Source organism: Hippocampus guttulatus, chromosome 13 (genome assembly GCF_054856545.1).
Source record: "Hippocampus guttulatus isolate MCC_2025c chromosome 13, RoL_Hgut_1.0, whole genome shotgun sequence".
NCBI classification, from domain to species: domain Eukaryota; kingdom Metazoa; phylum Chordata; class Actinopteri; order Syngnathiformes; family Syngnathidae; genus Hippocampus; species Hippocampus guttulatus.
Window position 1 is genome coordinate 14,846,996 of NC_141273.1, and position 19,684 is coordinate 14,866,679.

The 19,684-nt window shown below is 43.0% G+C and overlaps 1 protein-coding gene across 6 annotated transcripts in view; it reads right to left on the reverse strand.

Annotated features, from left to right (window-relative positions):
• Positions 1 to 18,962, reverse strand: part of smoc1 (SPARC related modular calcium binding 1) — a 34,772-nt gene extending 15,810 nt beyond the window's left edge. Inside the window, exons 1-8 of one of the 6 annotated variants that reach the window (XM_086126764.1) lie at positions 18,933 to 18,962; positions 18,602 to 18,649; positions 13,412 to 13,710; positions 7,381 to 7,546; positions 7,039 to 7,122; positions 4,941 to 5,053; positions 4,744 to 4,843; positions 1,774 to 1,821 (exon numbers count right to left, since the gene is read on the reverse strand). In XM_086126764.1, coding sequence (XP_085982890.1) covers positions 1,774 to 1,821; positions 4,744 to 4,843; positions 4,941 to 5,053; positions 7,039 to 7,122; positions 7,381 to 7,546; positions 13,412 to 13,537 — 637 coding nt within the window. In that variant the 5' untranslated portion in view covers positions 13,538 to 13,710; positions 18,602 to 18,649; positions 18,933 to 18,962. The other 5 variants (XM_086126763.1, XM_086126761.1, XM_086126760.1 and 2 more) reach the window with 5 other exon arrangements.
• Positions 18,963 to 19,684: the final 722 nt, after the last annotated feature.

Sequence of the window (19,684 nt, forward strand, 5' to 3'; positions counted from 1 at the left end):
GGTTTTTTTCTCAATTGTTATTTTTTCCCCTCTTCAACAAAATGTGAAATGTTTCTCGAAACATTTTTTACTTCCAACTCAAAAACTATAATGGTGGGCCAGGGAGAGGGGGTTGCGCCATCATCGTTTCCAGTCAACTTAACTCTTTCTTGGTTTTAGTTTGGCAGTGGCTTATTTTTCTTTTTTCTTTTTATATTTTTGTCCTTTTTTACAAGCCAGGTGGTAGGGGTGTGCTATCGGTGTTGGGATGCTGAAGAAGGTGCGCGGATAAAAAAAGATAGCTAGCTAGCTAGCTAGATAGATAGAGAGATAGCTAGCTAGCTAGATAAGATTTGTCTGTTCCCGATAGTGACAGAAATTCTTCGTTGACAGGGCACACAAACACATTCACACATTCCCATCAAGAAAGATTTTACAGAATAAAAATGAAGCAATAAATAAATACATGAACAACTTTTTTTTAAAATACATTACTAGTGCATGTTAAAAACTGCGTGTTGAAAAGTGTAATGTATTCGTTCAAATTGTTCACGATGGTTCCAGCAGATGGAATAAAAAGATTTTTTGTAGGTGTTTTTCCGGGCCAGTGGGAATTTGCACCTTCTGGCTGATGGCAGGAGTTGGAATGACTGGGGAAGGGGATGGAAGGGATCCTCAAGGGCCTTTCCGGATCCCAAAACGGATGTCCAGTTCAGACAAGGGTGTGTGAAGTCAACCACATATTTGGGTGGCCTGGTTTGTTATACTGAAGAGTCTGGTTTTGTGTTTGGCGGTGAGCAAGTTGAACCGGGATGAAATGTTGAATGAATTTAATGAGTGAGTGGTAAAAGGCTATTCTGCACTTGCATAACTACCGACGTCATCACAATAATACGGATGGAAGGGATGTGATTTCCTCTAAAAATATTTTAACACAAAAACGAATCAATATTGGTCTGTTTTTTTATTTTTTAAACCTTTCTTCACTTAACATACCGTAGTTTTATTTCTACTATTGCTAACACTTACGTTATGCAGGGACCAATAGTGTCAAGATACAGTAAGAGGATGCGCATCAATATGACATTCTGCCCTGATATAGATGGCAATGTTTTATGGCTTCGGGATTGTTGTTGATCCAAAATTTACTCCAAAATTTTCAATCAGCAAAATTAACTCATTCACTCCCAAAGACGTTTTTAAAACGTCTTTTCAGACTTGGTCCAGAATTGGCTGGTACTGAATGAGTTAAAGATCTCTCAGAGGGTTTGTGTAAACGATAACAGCAGGCAGAAATGACGACTGTTTTTCCCCCCACAAAATAAAACAGGTGTAATTTAAATATATATATATATGGCTTTATTTGAAGCAAACATATTTTGGGCAGGTTAGTTTTGACGGATTCATTGGAATTTGAGCTTTGGAAAAAAAAAAAATCAAGGTCATGAAATGAATGTGATAGGGTGCGTCTTACGTAACCCCCCGGAAAATACTCACCCACGTGCAGCTTTGGAGCATCTGGAATATTCCTTGAGGAAGCAATTGCGTTAAAAGCAAAGCACAGACAAACTGCATTGGATTTAGTTTATACAATCTAGATTTTTTTTTTTTTTTTTTTAAAGAAAAATTATAAGGCCCTTAAATCAAATAAGGTGTCGACACACTGACACACTGCTTCCGGAGCGTATCTCAGACCAGCAAACTGACGCATTAAGAAAAAGGCTATCACTTCATTTTGGTCATTTGACCACATCTGAAAATAACCGAATGAAACATTTCTCGAGCGCAACTCACCTTTTCGCCCGGAGTTTGCTGGCCCCGGAGGTCTGTCGGTCACGGACCCTGCGGAGCGAAAACGCAGATGTGTTCAAAGCAGAAAACAGCAGCAGCTACGACGACATTCCTGCAAATAATCCCGAGTGTTTGGAGCCCTTTTGCGGTCAGGATGGATTGATCCGAGCTCAAACGGGCTACAAGCAAACGTAACGACTCGAATGGTTTACAAGAACATTCTGTGAGTGCTGCGCAATTGAGTTTAGGACAGTATAACGGAACCTGTATTCCTATTTTATTTGGAACAGTACATAGAGTGAAACCCTTTATTGAACAGGCTAATTGGGGGAAATTATCCGTCTAAGTCAAGAATGGGCCAAAAATTAATTCATTGACAAAAAAAACTTGAAAACTGTTTTCAGTTTTAAAGGTTTATCCAACTTAGCCTGTTGGTGTTTTTTTTGGGGGGGGGGGATACTGACAAGTGGCTAATTCTGGAACTAAAGTTATAGCTTAGGGGCAATCTTTTGTCATCCTGTGGATAAGCGACTACGTTGAACTGAGTTTAAATACTCATTTAAAATTGAATTTTATTGAACATCTGGAATATCATAAACTGAGGGTCAGTTCTATATGTAAGTGTGATTTTTGCATTACAACCCAAGCTTTGAAGGAGCGTCCGATCACCATGTTGGCCGAATGGAAAAACCTGAAATTGCGATGCATTGAAAATCAAATCGAGAGTTTGTGGCCCAGGTCATGCAGGTGGCGACATGCTTCGCGGATGCAAACAGCAGAGTAAAAAGAAGAAAAAAATAAAAAGGGCGGAAAAAACGATGAGCTGTCGCGATTTGGATCGTAAGATGTACTACCTGTCAATGCGCTCGTCCCGGCGTGTGTTCCCAAAAACTCATGGAAGTTTCCTGCGAATGTATACGGCACATGATTGATGCCTGTCACATGACGTGTGTGTCGGTGAATGTCATTCGCTGGCTGGAGGAAAACATGAAGAACGGTTGCCAGTAAAGTCTCGTTTCCGCAGTACTAGACTGCCCTACATGGGACAACAATCTCCCAGATTCTTCAGAAAACACGCTGAAGACACTTCCTCCATAAAGGATGAAAAGACGAGAGGAAAATATGTAGTATGTAAAAATATATATCCCCTGTAAGATAGATGAAAAGACGGGAAGAAAACTGGTCAATGACCGCATTTAAAGAGGCTTTGGGTGACATAGGAACTGTAGGAATTTCTGCCAATACCAGCCATTTCCCACACTGGACAACAATCACCCATGTTCGTCTTGGAAACAGGTCACTGAGGTTACTAAAGAGAAGAAGAAGCTTTTGAAACTTCTGGCAAGTACTGCTTGTGTCCGATGTGTGACAACAGAAAGAGAGGCCCTCTAAAATGAATGAAAACTGGTCAAGGAGGGGGCGGCCCGGTAGTCCAGTGGTTAGCACGTCGGCTTCACAGTGCAGAGGTACCGGGTTCGATTCCAGCTCCGGCCTCCCTGTGTGGAGTTTGCATGTTCTCCCCGGGCCTGCGTGGGTTTTCTCCGGGTGCTCCGGTTTCCTCCCACATTCCAAAAACATGCGTGGCAGGTTGATTGGAAGCTCTAAATTGTCCCTCGGCGTGAGTGTGGGCGTGGATGGTTGTTCGTCTCTGTGTGCCCTGCGATTGGCTGGCAACTGATTCAGGGTGTCCCCCGCCTACTGCCCGAAGACGGCTGGGATAGGCTCCAGCACCCCCCGCGACCCTAGTGAGGATCAAGCGGTTCGGAAAATGGATGGATGGTCAAGGAGGCTGCACAAAATCCCTTAAGTGACATTAATGGTATTGCTGTAATTTCTGGCAAATCCTGCGTGTGTGCTACATGTGACAACAATCTCCAGTATGCTTCATGGAACACTGTGAAGGCAATACCTCCTGTCACACAGATGAAAAGATGAGAGGAATACTGACTGACCAGCGAGGCTGATAAAGGAGGGCACCAGTGACATTAAAGGAGCTTTTGTAACTTTGGGCAAGTACTGGCTGTGTTGACAACAATCTCCTTTATTTGAGATGGAACCTGTAGAAGACTATCCTTCTAAAATAGATGAATAGACAAGAGGAAAAACATACAGGAAGGCTGCAAAATTAGGCCAAAAGCAAAATTAAGTGGGGTGGGGGCAGTTGGAATTTCTGGCAAACAGTAGCGGTGTCCTACATGTGACAACAATCTCCCATATTCTTTCTATGTCTGGACAATAGGATATGGAAGCCTTTTTCTTTTGAAGAAAATCTTCCAAACCTTTGTACGTTCCTCTGCAAAATATATGCAAAGTGACTTTGCAGCCAGTCAAAAGCAGATTGCGCACATGAAAGGCATTTTGTAACAACAGTTTGCAAGGATGTAAAGTGTTCAGACAGACTGGTGATGACAACTGGAGAAGAATGGGTTTTCATCGTCGAAGGTGGGCAGAGCGCGGCAGCCAAGTTAGTGACTCGTGGTTGCGCAGCGTTGGAATTTGGGGAAAAAACGAATTCAGAATGCCGTGCCATTCATGAGGTGTGCCGTGGGGAATTTTCACTTCAGTGGGCTGAAAATGATTATTTACGGAAATTGGTTGCAAAATTCTGTCAATTTGCCAAGCTGGAAACTTTACATGGAAATTTCATATTTATCATAATATCATAATTTCATGCAATTCAATTCATCGTGCTGCTCCTTCTGGTGTACCCACCTTAGCCACTGGGAGGCAGTACAATATAGTGCGGTCATGTAGACACAAACTAAGAATTGTGTTTCTTCTTTGACGGTACAATACTGTACTACTTCTGTGATTAAGATGCAGTCGTTTTAGTAATTTCTTTGGAGGATAAAGAATATACGCCTCCGAGCGTTGTGATATTTTCTGTCTTCATGTGTTTCTTTTGGAGGTTTGAAGAACAACCGGAACACACAAATGAGTCCCCCCGACCTCGAAACTCATTTTCGGCAGTACCTGAACACACCGGAGTCCTGTTGTGCACCGAGGAGCCGCTCACTGGCTTTCCGTCGGTGGTGACGCACCAGCAGTAGCCTGTCAGAGTGTGACACTGCACCTGTGCAGCCACACAAAGCCACGGTTACGATACGTCTTTGAAATGACCCTTTCGTTCGGACGTTGTCATCACCGCCGTCATCATCATCATAGCAGACCTGCGCAAACGAGCCATCCTCGTTGCATTCGGGAACAAACATGGATTCTTGTGGCCTCCGGGCTTGCCCCAAAGCCTGGCTCCTCTCCACGCGACACTTGGACTGACCCTCATCTGTAACCAAATGCGAGAACATACTTATAACATGTTGAAAACAGTGTGCAAAGACGGATTCCTTTTTCCTTTGTTGATTAAATCATTTATCGCACAAGCGCAAAAATATGGTTGCAAAAACCCAATCATTCAAATACGATTTGGGTGTTTTTTACTAAAAAAATATCAATAAAGGGCTTTGCGCACCTTCTCAGTCAGTATCGAGGCAGTGAGAATGATTTCAGTACACTAAATCACCACCAGATGGCTGCAGTGGCCTTGATCAGAGTGTGCCTTACTAGGAAGAATTCAAACAGAAGAATGTTAACATTTAGTTCTTGAACTCACCATGGCACACGTTTCACTTGTACCAAATATTCTATATTTTATTTAAAGGGGAAGTCCAGGCAACCATTTTTTTTTTACAATAAAACAAAGTATGTTCTCCGCGGCCCCACTAGTCAAAAGAAGGTATTCTCATTCATATTGCGTCTATAGAAAAATAAAATCCGTTTTTATCCAGCTCTGGGTGCGGCCATTTTGTTTTGTTTTGTTTTTTGTTGTTGTCGACTTAACATGACAGACATCACAGTTGCTCAGGGCTCAAGTAATGACCAATCATGGCTCAGCTTGCAAACGACACATGAGCAAACTCAGAAAACAGCTGTTCTTACCCAAACCAAACCCGAATCAATCATGTTTGGGTATTGCTTCCACTTCCTCTTTGGTTGCATTATGTTTAAAAGTGTCCAGGCAGCCAAGTCCAGCTCGGACCGTGAGCTGCCGACTTTAATCAAAGCTGCATCAAAGCAGAGCCGCCCAGCGTTCCTTCACGCACCCATGATTTTATGGAACAAAACTGCCTATTACCGTCGGGAAAGACGACGCGGCTTGACCAAAAATGGATCTGGTGCAAGGTGCTGTTTTCCTAAAGGTAACGGTGGGGGGTGCGGGGTAGGGAGACAGGCGGGTAAGCAGATGCCAAGTTCTGACCTTTTTACTCCACATTGATCAATCTGGGCTGCTGAGCCAGTGAATGATGGGAGGTCTGTGTAAAAATTACATGCCAGCTAAGAGGCGGAAAATCAAAGACATCTACTCGTTCACATTCTCTTTTTTTCTCTTTGCCCAAGCTAATGACATCATAAAAGGATCATATGAATTTGAACGTCTGTTGCTTGAGTCAAAAGGAGAACTTTGATTCGGGGGGATGTGCTTTTATCTCAGGTTGTGTCCACACCAAGAAAGTTTAATATGTCCTGTGTATTTTCAATCAAGGCCTTTTGTTGCATTTCTGCTATTTTTTTGTTCGGAATAAATGAAATAAAACGCGTATAGTGTTTAAGGGTTTTTTATTTTAAAAAATAAAATAAAATTCAGTACGTGAATACAATATGAATATTTTTCAAGCCTTGTGATAGGTTTTAATTTCACTAGAATTATTTGAAATTGATTTAATTAAAATATGTATATTACATACGGTAAATATAAGGCAAATTGTCACTCTTAATCATTTTCTCCAAAAATACAAAATGGCATTTGATATTAATTGACAATAATTTACTTGTAATTTCATATATTCAGGGTGTATTATTTTTGTAAGTATATATATTTCATAGTTTTGGTCCATTTGTAACTGTTAAACATTATTTTTTTAAATTAACAGTAGTTTTTGTATGAAAGTTTATATTTCTCAAGGAATTATTTCCTTTTGTTTATATGTTTATAATCTTTTAATATCATGGTTATTTTTCACTGAGTTCTGGCACTTTTGCAATCCCCGTATGTTAAAATTATATTTTTACAACCCAAAAACATGCCAATTTTTTTTCCATAAGGTGTTTTTTTTAGCTTTTTAATTTATTTGTGTATTGATTTTTTATTATTTTTGCTTTTAAATGAAATGAATTTAATGAAATGCATCCAGTCATCAATGTTTTGCCAGAAAAGACTTTCTTCTGATTTGTGATTTGTTCTTAAAATATCCTTCTGTGCACAGTGCTTACCTGTTTGCACCGCGTCCCCGCTCAGAGATGGCGGCGTCGGTGGGAGCACCACCGCTGACTGCTCTACTTTCGCCCAGTTTCTTCCTGAAAGCCAAAACGTGGCCCTTAGCACATGACTGCCCCTGGTGGCCAGGAGGCCTTTAAGCGTCATCTTTTCTGAATAAGGATTTAGCATTGTGTTATTCCTTCGCCAAAGTTTTTTTTTTTAATCAAACTTTACATTGCAAAAAAACCCCAACCAAACAAACAAAGTCACAAAAAGCTCAGTGTGCGGATTGTTGTATCGTAAAATCCACATACAATACAATACATGCAGATTTATAACAATTGAGGCGTGCTAACCTCGACAGCGGCCACGGTGCGCCAGCGTCAGCGTCTTGTCTTTGCAGCGCGCCCTCTGCAGCTCGCATCCGTTCTCGTAGCTCCGTCCATCTGAGCCACACACTGGCTTGGCCTGCGGTCGCGTGCAAGCGCCGCCGCAGGGGTTGTCTCTGTCGCCAATTAGCCACTGAAATCACATAAATTAACAAGAAGAGGGATAACGAATGGATGGACGTTTTGCTTTCCCCCCCCCCCCCCAACTTAAACTAATTCCCAGTGGTCTTAATAGTATTTCTGTGACCAGCTATCGTCTAAATACCCCAAGGATGAAGAATTTTTATACTCAACATTTCTACAGTATATTTCTTGCCATGGTGAAAACGTTATCCAGAGCCCTCAACTAACGAAAAAAACAACCACATAACATTGGGCAGAGTCTGCATTGACCATGACGGGTTCTCCCTTATTTGCCAACTGTGGATAATTTATCAGTGAATTTAGCAAAGCATCAGTGTCAGATATAAACTCCACATTGATTGGCCGGCCTATATCTTGGGGGAGTGGCTTAGTGACAGGCATATGTTTATTCTAACAAGCAACATTGTTCACATTCACAAGAGACAAATGAAAAACATTCATTTTACGCGTTTTCTTTTTTTGTGAGTGTCCACCTGCTCTGTGACCTCTCACACAAACCACAACTCTGTCAGTCTCTGCGACAACATCTAAGCTTTAAGACCACATGTCAGATTTTAGACCGAAAGAAAACCCACAAAACCAAAGCAGAAACAACTCCTGGGAAAGACATTGAGCAAAGATGTCAGCTGACAGAAGTTAAAGACTGCCTGGCAAGGCAATCAAGACAGGAGTCGTCTCCCACCGCAGCAGCATTGGTTTCAATTAGCCGGTGTGTCACAAGTGCAGAGAAATGCCAGAAAGTGACAAATATTTGGAGCAAAGGCCACGCCTGAGAGAAGTTATACGTCGGTATTGGCATACCGCTGACTGCGGAGTTTGTTCAAATTGGAAAAAGGTGACGAAAGGTGCAACTGAAGCCAGAATAGCGCTCCCTACAGTACAGTCGTCAATTTACAGTAAAATTGGGGTGGTGTTTTTGGTCCAGAGTCTCCGTCGGTCCTGCATCATCAGTCGGTGAGTCAGGAGATATTAAGACGCTTTTGAGAGAAGGCGGAAAAGCGTTTTACCGGTGAGGGACCATTTACAGTTTACTTACGAGCCAGAAAGTCTGGCCCCTGCCCACACACCGACTGCGCCGCCCCACCACCCATGACTCAGCGCCTTAATGGACGCAGCCCTTCTTCTACCTACGCAAAGATTTATTTTTTTTAAAAAGACCCATTTAATCTAAAATCTGATTTCCTTTCATTTATATTAAATAGAAATAAACCATAGTCTACCACAGAAGCATTGCAGCTTAGTCATACGGTCCTGCCACCCACTGAACTGTCCTGAAGCTCATGAGGATTTAAAAAAAAAAGAAGACTGTCTGGCAGGTTTTGGTTGAATCGTTCAAGAAAGGTTTCAAGGTTGGTGTTAGTCAGCGAAATAACACACGTGACTTGACTGCTTGACTTAACACACTGAATATAGAGACATGAGTCATTCAAGTTCCACATGGAAGGCTCCAAAGCCATGCATCTTGAAAAGGATTTTCCATACAAAAAAAAACCCCTCAGCAAACTCTATGCAGACGAGTTGGCGGTAGCAAAAACTTGACATCAGAATAAATGAATAAATAAACAAATTCACCCCCGTAAGACACGGTGATTGACTGGTTAGCACAAAGGTGCAGGGTTCAAAACCAGGCTTTGACATGCGTGGGTTTTCTGCGGGTACTCTGGTTTCCTCCCACATTCCAAAAACATGCATGGCAGGTCAATATGAGACTGTAAGTTGTCCCTAGGTGCGAGCGTGAGCGCGGATGGTTGTTCGTCTCTGTGTGCCCTGCGATTGGCTGGCGACCGGTTCAGGGTTGTCCCCCCCGCCTACTGCCCGAATATTCGCCGAAAGCCTCCGGTCAACTCACTCGGATATATTCCACCGAGTCGCTGGGCTTTCCTTGCCATGACAAGAGATTCTAGTTCAGAGCTAGCTTGCAAGCTAACAGGCTTGGGCCGGATAAAAACGAACGTGAATGAAGGTGCTGAAGTTCTTCAATAGTGGGGGCGGGTTGACTCATGCCAGATTTCAAAGTGCATCACTGGGCACCATTTCAATCCTACCGCAAAACAAACAAACAAAAGAAAAACCTCAATTAATGTGAAACAGTTTAATGCGACATCTCCACAAGTGAGTAAGACAGCTTTCATTCATTGCACGTTTTCAGCAAATCCCTGAATTCACTTGAAAGGGTCGTCAACCATTTCACCTTACGATGGGCTGCAAAGATTTTTTTTATTTTTTGCTTTGTTGTCAGCAGTTATTGCTTTGTTTTGTAAAAAAGCAAAGTAGGCCGATTGGAGAAAACATTTGGCATTGAGGTCTACTGAAAGACCATTGGGTGCAACAGAAAGCAGCACTTCCAAAAGTCCAGTTTGCTATATGACAGAATGATTCTAAAATGATTTCTTTTGCCTCCATAGTGTACATAAATAGAATAATATCACATAATGCGGAAGCAGGGTGAAGTGTTGCAAATAGTTTATGAAGACATTGTAAATGTCAACGTGCGAAAGTAACAAAGTGACAAATGAAGTACAAATGAATTTCCAAAGACAGCAATGTGCAATGCTCATCATAAAACATTAGAAATATATTCGTAGCACTCATGAAATGAGCAGAGCCCCGCTGAAGCTTCCAGCGTCAAGAAAAAGGCAAATGTCAGATCTGGCTTCCATTATCCTGATTGGAACGGCAGACAATTGAGCATGAAAAGGCATTTTCCGGGGGTGAACTCATGTGTGATTGGTCACTGATGGAGTCGGCATCCAGGACATCTGCCAATGGGCCGTAAAAGCCCCCCCCCCCACCCCCAAAAAAGTGTAGCCCCGGCATTCCTAATGAGAGGTTTGGCTCATTAAAAAAAAAAAAAAAAAAAACATGTTTGTGCTTTAGAGCACAAGTCTCCACCAGCATAAAATTTAGACATGATGATTTGTACGTCTTTAAGTAGTTCCGCCTATACGCCGTTCTTCACCTCTGTGCTTTTATTCTTCCCCTGAAATGTCTTTTCGAGATGCCCAATAGCATCGCTGAGTGGATGAAGAAAGGAATTTGGAAAAAGAGCTGGCCCAAAGTCACCTAAAGGCAAAGGGGGACCTTTACCGAATGTGTCTATGTGTGTGGATAGATAGATATGTATGGATGCAGCGTCCTCGTCATTCGCCCCCTCGGGCCATGAGGCGTTCCGATAGTTTTACGTAAATGTGACTCACCCAGAAAAAGTGTTCACCGGACGGGCGATCGCTCGCTATACTGATGTTTGCCTTGGACATTTTCGAAGGATTGTTAAAAACCGACAAAAGCAAACTTCCTTGGATCGGTTCTTGACAAAACGCCAGGCAAAAACCACTTCTGAGGGAGAACATGAACTAAAGAGGGCAAAAAATCGTTTTTATTCTTTTTTACATTATGCACAACTCTCATTTAATGTGCAAGAATCTAATTGTAACATGTATTTGTTACATATTTCGATTGCATTTTTATGCTTTAGGAAACATTTACGTCTGAATTTGGAGGGGGGGGGCGGCTTGGAACGGATTAGAGCATTTACATGGAAAATGTGTCTCTACTTACAAAATTTTCGAGTTAAGAAATTTATTCCAGAAGCAATTAATTTCCAAAGTAGATGTACCACTGTAATATACCAATGTTTAACGCCAGCCACAGACTTACTTTTACACTTGTATTTACAGTTAATAATGTTCAAATTGTCTGTGGCTTACTGACGGCAACAATTTGACCCCGGGCCAGCTCGTTTGTGTTGACATCATTTGCCTACGGGAAAGAAAACCAAGTCGATTCTTCATCCTTCCTCTCAAAATTTCGACACAGGGCCAGACTTTCCCTCAAGGCGTACCTGTATGCCCAACACCTGTTGCCATTTACCGCACGCCAATAAAACATCACCTCTGCTGCACTCATTTCCTCCCCGCCGCAAACATGATGCTATGCGCTCATGCCGGGCGGGAGCCCCGCCTTCTTTGTTTGCACTTTTGCTTCGTTTGGTCCTGTCACTTGACAGCACCGTCTATAACCTCGTCACTCGGCAGCTTGCAGAGCAATGAAGCGACTCAGCCTTTCTGAAACTTCCCGCTATCCCGCGTCGGGGGGAAATTCCGGGCGCCGATTGCATCACAGGAGAAGAGTGTTGCCTTTCACTTTTATTTGGGAATCATCCAAAAGACAAATGTTGCCTTCAAGCGCCCTTAAACAGCTTTTCCTCTCATTCTCCAGACTCGCCGCCAACCGAAACTTAATCAGCAAACTTTTACGACTATTATCATATTATCATTACAGTTATGTTTGGAAGCCGGCGGACAGAGAGTCTGTTACACAAGCGCGGCGTGCAACCCTGACCGAATCAATTTTTTTTTTTCATCATGTGTTGTGAAATTGCTCCAGCGTAGTATGACAGCTGACCAAAACTCCTACATTGACAATTCGACGCAATAAGCACTCCTGATTATTCAGTAAAATGCTTCAGCAGTCGTCCAAAAGAGTTGGACTCAGTAAGTAGTAAAAAAAATAAATCAGCATATCTCAATTAGATCGACTACTCACTCAGCCCTATTTCTGTGGGAACCTGCGCAAAAGTGGTAGGGATCACAGACAGTTCTTGGCACCGTTTCAAACTCCCCTGTGCACATGCTTCCCACTGTCCCATAAAAAAACACATACAGTGGTGCCTTGAGATACAAGTACGTTGACTTCCAAGTTTTTGGTGATATCAGCTTGCCTGATTGTTTTGCTTTTTGATTCCGGGAATTTTTTAAGATGAGTGCACTGCGGACTCCCACCGCTAGATGGCAGCATTTAACTTCACACCATTGGCCACTATCAATTCACGCACCATTTTTTTGCAGTGAAAGGATAATAGCAGTTGGTGGCGGTAATCAATGATGAAGATGGTTGGATGAACAAATTGGAAAAACAAACTAATTATGATTTTTTCGATTGCGATTCCAGGGAATTTGTCATTTGTAATTTTTAACTAAGAAGCAGTAAATTGATGTGCATTGCAAGAAACTAAATCACATTATCAATGTTTTGGTCTTATCGGTTAGACTCGTTCTAAATATAGACAAATGACCTATGAATTAATATCAAAGACAGTTTATCTACGTCAATTAGAGTTGTTAACTTACTAAACACCGTCACTTGCAATCTTGTGTTCAGTATGACATCACAAAATTCTTCCAATTAAGTGTGGCAAAAGCATAAATCGCGAAGTCTGAAATCACATTACAACAATAATACAAACAAATCTGTGGCATCACTTGATCCGTTTTTCATCAAACAGTGATATGCAAACAAAGTCACGATATTTAAAAACGTGATTGTATGTAGAGAACACGTTATAGCACTGTGTTTTTATAGAGTACAGTGTCTGTTGAGTGCAACATTTCTGTTCATTTTTGTTTCTCTAAACACGCGTGGTCATGGAATGAATTAAACTCATCTCAAGGTGCCAGTGTACATAACTTGGACTTTCGTTACCCTCACAGGTGCACAGTTCAGCAGGAACCTATGCTAATGTGGTGGAAACAGACGGTTCAAGTTCATTCATTCCCTCATTCAAGTTCTCTTTTATACACTGTTACCACTGTACCATCAGAAAATAACACATTTATGGAATGGACAGTGTCGAGTTTAACCATTTTCCGTTATTCGCGGGTTTTGGGGACTGGTACTAGCTAAATCCGCGGGTGCCGCACCGCGAGTATGCGGGGGTCCACCATCCTGACAAATTCTGAAATCCATTTTAGTGGACGCGAATATTTTTTTTATGCGGTTTAGGTCACTTTAGGAAAAGTCATGACATTTCAGGGTGAGTTCATTTGAATGTCATATTTGACCTGTTGCGACTCACCCTGCTGGCCGGCTTGTTGTGGCCGGCGTGGACGTGAGGCAGGTAGCACAGCAGCAGCACGGGCACCATGAGGTGACAGCAACAGGTCGCCGCTACAAAAACAACAACGATGCGCGAAGACAACATGGCAGCGGCGGGGGTTTCAAATCTATTCTTCGTCTTCTTCTTCCTTGCGTCAGCAGTCACATAATAGTGGCACGCGCGGGACGACCGTGGCCGCCACAGCTCTTGATTGTGACGAGTGCTCGCTTGTATCCGCAGGTTGTCTCTCTCTCTCCTCGCCCACGAGTTTTCATTGCCTACTTTCGTTGGAGAAAAAAAAAAGGAGCCGGGAGAAAGATTGACGTTCCCGTTTGACCAATGGGCGGCGGCGGGTTTGGTTCGAAGCCACGCCTACAGTCAGTATCACAGGTTAGTGGAAAATTGTAAAATTCTACATTTGACATCTGTTTGATTTCATTGCTTCATGTTCACATTTTGTTTATTGTAACATTTAACCAGTATCTTATCTTTCTATTAAATATATTTCTGTTCCAAACACAAATTCGTATATTTTGTACAGAACGAGCTAACAGCAGAATTAAGATTGGTATCAATTTTAGCATCGGCAATATCATACTGCTAATTAACAGCAGTTTATAACAAATTTTGTAGGGCAGAAACGAAAAGGTCACGTTTTGGAGCTATATAATCCCCATTTAATTTATAAAATGAAATAAATGGTTATATACAGAATGTAAATAAAACACTAAGATGGAGTAGTTATAAGCTTTGAAAACTACAACTTAAAAAACCCCGCATAAAACAAAATAGAACTTACAACGGTATGCCTATGGTTACAAGGCTAAAAGAAATGCCAGGACTAATCCTCTAAATTCCAACTATGCAAGCTTTCGGTTTGCAGATATTGATACGACTGATTTATTGTGAGCTGTACACACCTCACCGCATCGTGTCATATATAAAGATGTACCACCCTGTCTTATGTTCAAGTGTTCCTCTCCGCAACCGCAACGGTAAAGTTGTTCAATTTGGTGCTGACCCAGCTGGTCGGGCCTTGGCAGAGGCCCGCTCCGAGTGTCTCTCTTGCGGTTGAAGAGCAAACACGTCAGCCTCGGCCATCGTGGACATTTTTAACTGATTGTTGTTTAAACGTCGGCTATCGTGTGACATAAACACAGAAAATCTCCACGCGAGAGACGCAGCACTGTGGTTGCAGGGGGATTTTTTTATACATATAAATAAATAAAAGAGACATTAAAATGCTCTGTTTATTTGGCTCGATAGCTTAAAAAGCATTTTGGATCGCACGCAGGTACTTTTTTGGGGGGGGGAGGGGTTAATGCACTGCAGAGCCAATGAAGTGTCACACACCCATGTGGGATTTATTTGCTGTGTTTTTTTCTAACATTGCCGGTCAAATTGACCAGTTTTGAAATTTAAAGGGGACATATCATGGAATTCTTTTTCAAACTTTTTATTCGCTTGCATATAATTAGTTGGGTCTCTGGAATGCATGCCCAAGTAAATCTTACCCACAATGTATCATGACATCATCATTTGGCTAATTTGCATAAGCGCCCCCCCCCACACACACCAAGTTTCTCAGCCTACAACTTGGTAGCTCAACTTTGGGGAAGATACACGATTCTTAAGCAAAACCTGGATAAGTGGCACCTACTCTAATGTTCAGCGAAGTTGTTGGGGGTATTTGTTTTTGGCGATGGTTCTGCTGCATGCACTTCATACAAAGATCCGAACCACGAGAATGACCAACATTAAAGTGCAGTGACGTGATCTTTTCTTTCGGTGTCAAAAGCTCACTAGAACAGAGTCCGCATCAAAGCACTCCATGAAGTCATACACGTGTGAAGAACGGTTTGTTCTCAACGTGGATCTAATTATTTTTTATTAATTAATTTTTGAGCGATCGCTCCAAGGCAGCAACATGCAATTCTCTTCCGCGAGATGGGGAAAAATTAACCTGTGGATGCACGATTGTCGGTGGCGTGCCGTGATACTTTTCCAATGTGAAATACAGTCCATGCCTCAGATGAAGATAAAGGTTGGGAATAGGTGCCAAGATGGCGTCCAGCGTCATCTGTGAACCTGGCTGGTCCTGTGAAGAGTGAGACCTTTGCTTGTCCCCAGTTCACATTTCCAGCTTTGCTTTGCCAACAGAAAGCTTTGCTGGAGACTTTCAACAAATGCCCCCCCCCCCTAGTTTGACCCATTCTCCAAACACCAACAACGCCCCCCCACCTCCTCCTCCTTTTACCCACCCTGGCGGTCCCATGCCGAGACGGAGTTGTTAATTCAATCAACCCAGCACTACGCTCAATTGGGCATCCATAAGGGCCCAGTGTGGGCGCAGGGGGCCCTGCGGAGGGTCGGGCACCCTCGTCTACCCGGCGGGGGCTTTTAATTGTAGCTGACAGTGTGTAAACATGGCGGTGAATAGCGCAGCGCAGGTGCAGGCCCGTATGCTGACACTGGCTGGTGCAATAGTTCACACCCGCGCCTCCCGCTACCCCTCCCGCGCCACACTTTGTTTTGAGCCTGAAGTGTTGCTTTGCCCACAACGGCTTTACGTCCGGCAAACTTCAACCTTTGGGGGGGGGGGGGGGGGGGGGGGGGTGCAGGCGGCGAATGGTGGTGGGGCGGCGGATCACTTCAGGTGATCTCGTTAACATTCCTTCAGACACTCATGTTGGCCCACACTCATCCTCACGTCTCAGAACATCACTGCACTCCAGCATCATAATTGGGCCCTGTGCTGTTACCAGACGGGAGATTCGGACCGAGGAAGGCAAGCATTCCTCGACTAAGGATACTCGTCTCTCTAGTCCAACAACCAAAAATCCAGATGGTTTTCTGTCTTGAGCTCATCAGTAAAATTCCTGCACCCCCTTTCTTGATCTCTCCTCGGATACTTCTGGAACCGAATGGGGACTGGGTGGCACTAAGCTTAGAATTGAGGAAAAAATCTTAATCACCACTATCCTTCAAACAAGAATATAAATTATCCCAGCTGTCTTTGGGCAGTGGGGGGGGGGGGGGGGGGGGGGGGGGGGGGAACACCCTGAACCGGTTGCCAACCAATCAGAGGGCACACATAGACCAACAGCCATCCACGCTCACACTCACACCTGGGGACAATTTTAGAGTGTTCAATCAGCCTGCCAGGCATGTTTTTGGAAAGTGAGAGAAAAGCCAAGTAGGCACGGGGAGAACATGCAAACTCCTCACAGGGACACACAGGAAGGCCGGGGCTGGAATCGATCCCAGTACCTCTGCACTGTGAGGTCGACACGCTAATCACTTGGGCCACCCCGTCAGTTCATCCAAAAATAAATAAATAAAGAAAAACAACTCCACGCAGTCCGGCACCCACTTTATTGGTCTCAACCTGGATCTTGATGGAATGGAAAGTCCCGACCAAGGAAGGGAAGCATCCCCAAGACTCAAGATTCTTGTCTTTACCATCTGACAACCAACAATCCAGATGTTTCTCTGTTTTCACTTCACCAAATGATCTCCAAACTGTCTTACCCCCCCATTTCTTGCACGCCTCCTGGAATTTACCGGCACCAGGTGGGAACGTGGTTCGCATAGCAGAGGTTCAGACTGAGAAAAAGAAACATCCGAAGATTAAAAGATTCTTGTCTTCATCGCCCCACAACCAAAATTCCAGATGGTTTTCAAGTTTTCTCCTCATTACATGATTTCCAAACTGTCTTGCCCCGCTGTCCCGGTCCCCCCGTGGACCTGACCCCCCCAACCCCCCTTGCCGCTGCTTGCAATCATTCATGCTGACCCTAATTGTGCCAATTCCAGCAGCTCAATAGCTCTAATTACAAGGCCTCAGCTGAGGCTTTTCCACAAGCTGCTGAACCGTCTCGGCCAACAAGTAGAAAACATCTACAGGGACAAAGAGTGCGGGTCGAGTGGGGTGGGGGGTGAGTGAAAGGCGTGAGGGGTGGGGGGGGTAAATAAAGGTTGACCCGCTGGCCCTTTTCAGTGCTTAAAAGCTGCATTTGTTAAGCTGAACACCTGCACTCCGTATTTAGTGGCCATTCTGAAACTGAAAACAGACACTGGCTGCGCTCGTTTTGAGGTAAAATGGAGGGCGTAATCGAGTAGACATCGCAATTTTCAAAGGTCCTCCTTCAAAATGACACTTTTCTACTAATTAGTGACAGTATTGCTTTTAGGGAAAAATCTTACAAAAATGTCATGACAACCGAGTATCCAAATATACTTAAGGGTAAAGTTGTTTCTTGACAAATTTGAGATTGCCCTCTGCTGGCCCAGCATGAATGTTACACTGTTTTACATAATTTTAGTATATATTTTTGTCTGTTTTTTGCATGACAAGGAGTATAGAAAATGAACAAAACTTTGGTGCTTGCCGACTTCCTATAAAGGAAAAATTTAAATGGCTGAAAATTCACCAATTATTGCAGGTCTGTGTGTACTGTAGCCTAAAACGTACTCAGAAGCGCTGAAAATTTTGAAAAAAATTAGCCCTCAACAACAGTGATAGCTGATCGACATGAAATTTGGTGGACATGTTGGTCATATCAGGACCCACGAAAAAGTTTCAAGGATGCATGCCAGAAATGGACCACGAAGTCTGCCATTTTGAGTTGTCTGAAATGGTTAGAAAAAGTTTCTCTGACTGATATGGAATTAGGTGGCCATGTTGCAGAAAACAACAGGAAGTCTTGACAACATATTGGCTTGAAACAGCCATTTCCATTTTTTTGAAATTCATTTAGATTACCCATTTTTGGGGTCGATTGGTACTGTACACCCTCAGATATGAACGGGTCGTTACTGTCGTCGCTCCACTACCCTGTGCAAATGCTATGATTAGTCGCTAAATTAGGTATGGAGTTCACCTCTCCATGAACTCGACAGTGCAGCCTCCCAAACACAACAACAATAACAAAACTGGACCTGACCCCCTCACACCCCGACTCAGCCCTGGTAAAAAGCCAGCCATCACGTTCTCTGTTGCTGATAAAACTGAATTGAAGTGACACGGTTTCCCTCGGCTTGTCACAAGTTTAGTGGATCATCATCAAGCCCCCACTGGAGAATACACAGCGGATTAATTTATATGACTGTTCGTATGTTTAGTATTTATCTACGTTACAATAAAAAAAAAAAACTTTTTGTACATACGGCTTCTCCTTGTCAAAGACAGTAGAAGCGCTTGCTGCTGGTAACCATCTGCAAGAAAAAAAAACAGTATTGTTAGGCAGAAAGACCACATATATTAGATGAGATTACATAGATGAGAAGAGTTGCGGTTAGCAGTTATCGTTGTGGTTTAAAAACGCTTTAGGCCATTAGTTCCCAACCTTTTTTGGCTAATGTACGCATCTTCTATGTTGACGATTCCACAAAAGTCAAACATAACACAACCGATGAAATGAAAATCACCCCCCCCCCACATGTAGACAGGTTGACAGCCATATATTCTTTATCCTTTACAATTCTTACAGAAACTTACAGTATTGCACTGAATAGTCTAAGTCAATTGTTCTTCGTCTGTGTCTCTATGACCATTTCTATACATTACTGCCTCCCAGTGGCCAAGGCGAGGACACCAGAACCTAAAGTGAAAAGGTTTTAGGCTTATTTAATGATTGCTTCACAGTGGTTGCTTTCAATAACAAACTTAGACATAAACCCCAGGCTCCACGCAACCCCAAAAATAAAAATAAGTTTGGACATCAATGAATTTCAAGTCATTTTATAGCCCCCCCCCCCAAATAATTAAAATCCCTTGATGTAATATGTAGAATATAACCGAAAGAAAGGAGTAGACAAAAGAAAAAAATCACAGCAATGCTGGAAAAACGAATCCAAGAAAAGTATCAACAAAAGATCAGAGCATAAACTGGAGGAAAATACTCACTTGGGAAGCCAAGAAAAGGGGCGGGGACTCTCTGGAACATGAAAAAAGGTCAAGTTTGGCAACCTGGGCTGTTTCAAGACGTGGCAGGACAGGAGACGATCTGACAAGGGACAGGTGTAGACGCAGACCAGGGAGACGACCACCTTGAGGAAACACGAGGGTACAAAGCAAAGCTTCCAAAACAAGAGGACACGAGGGTACAAAGCAAAGCTTCCAAAACAAGAGGAAACGACTACAAAATAAAAACTAACATGACAAAACCAAAGACGGGACTAAAACCGAGAACTAAAAATGAAAGACGAGACATGACAAATGCTCTCTGTTGTTGACCAATAAGTGACATA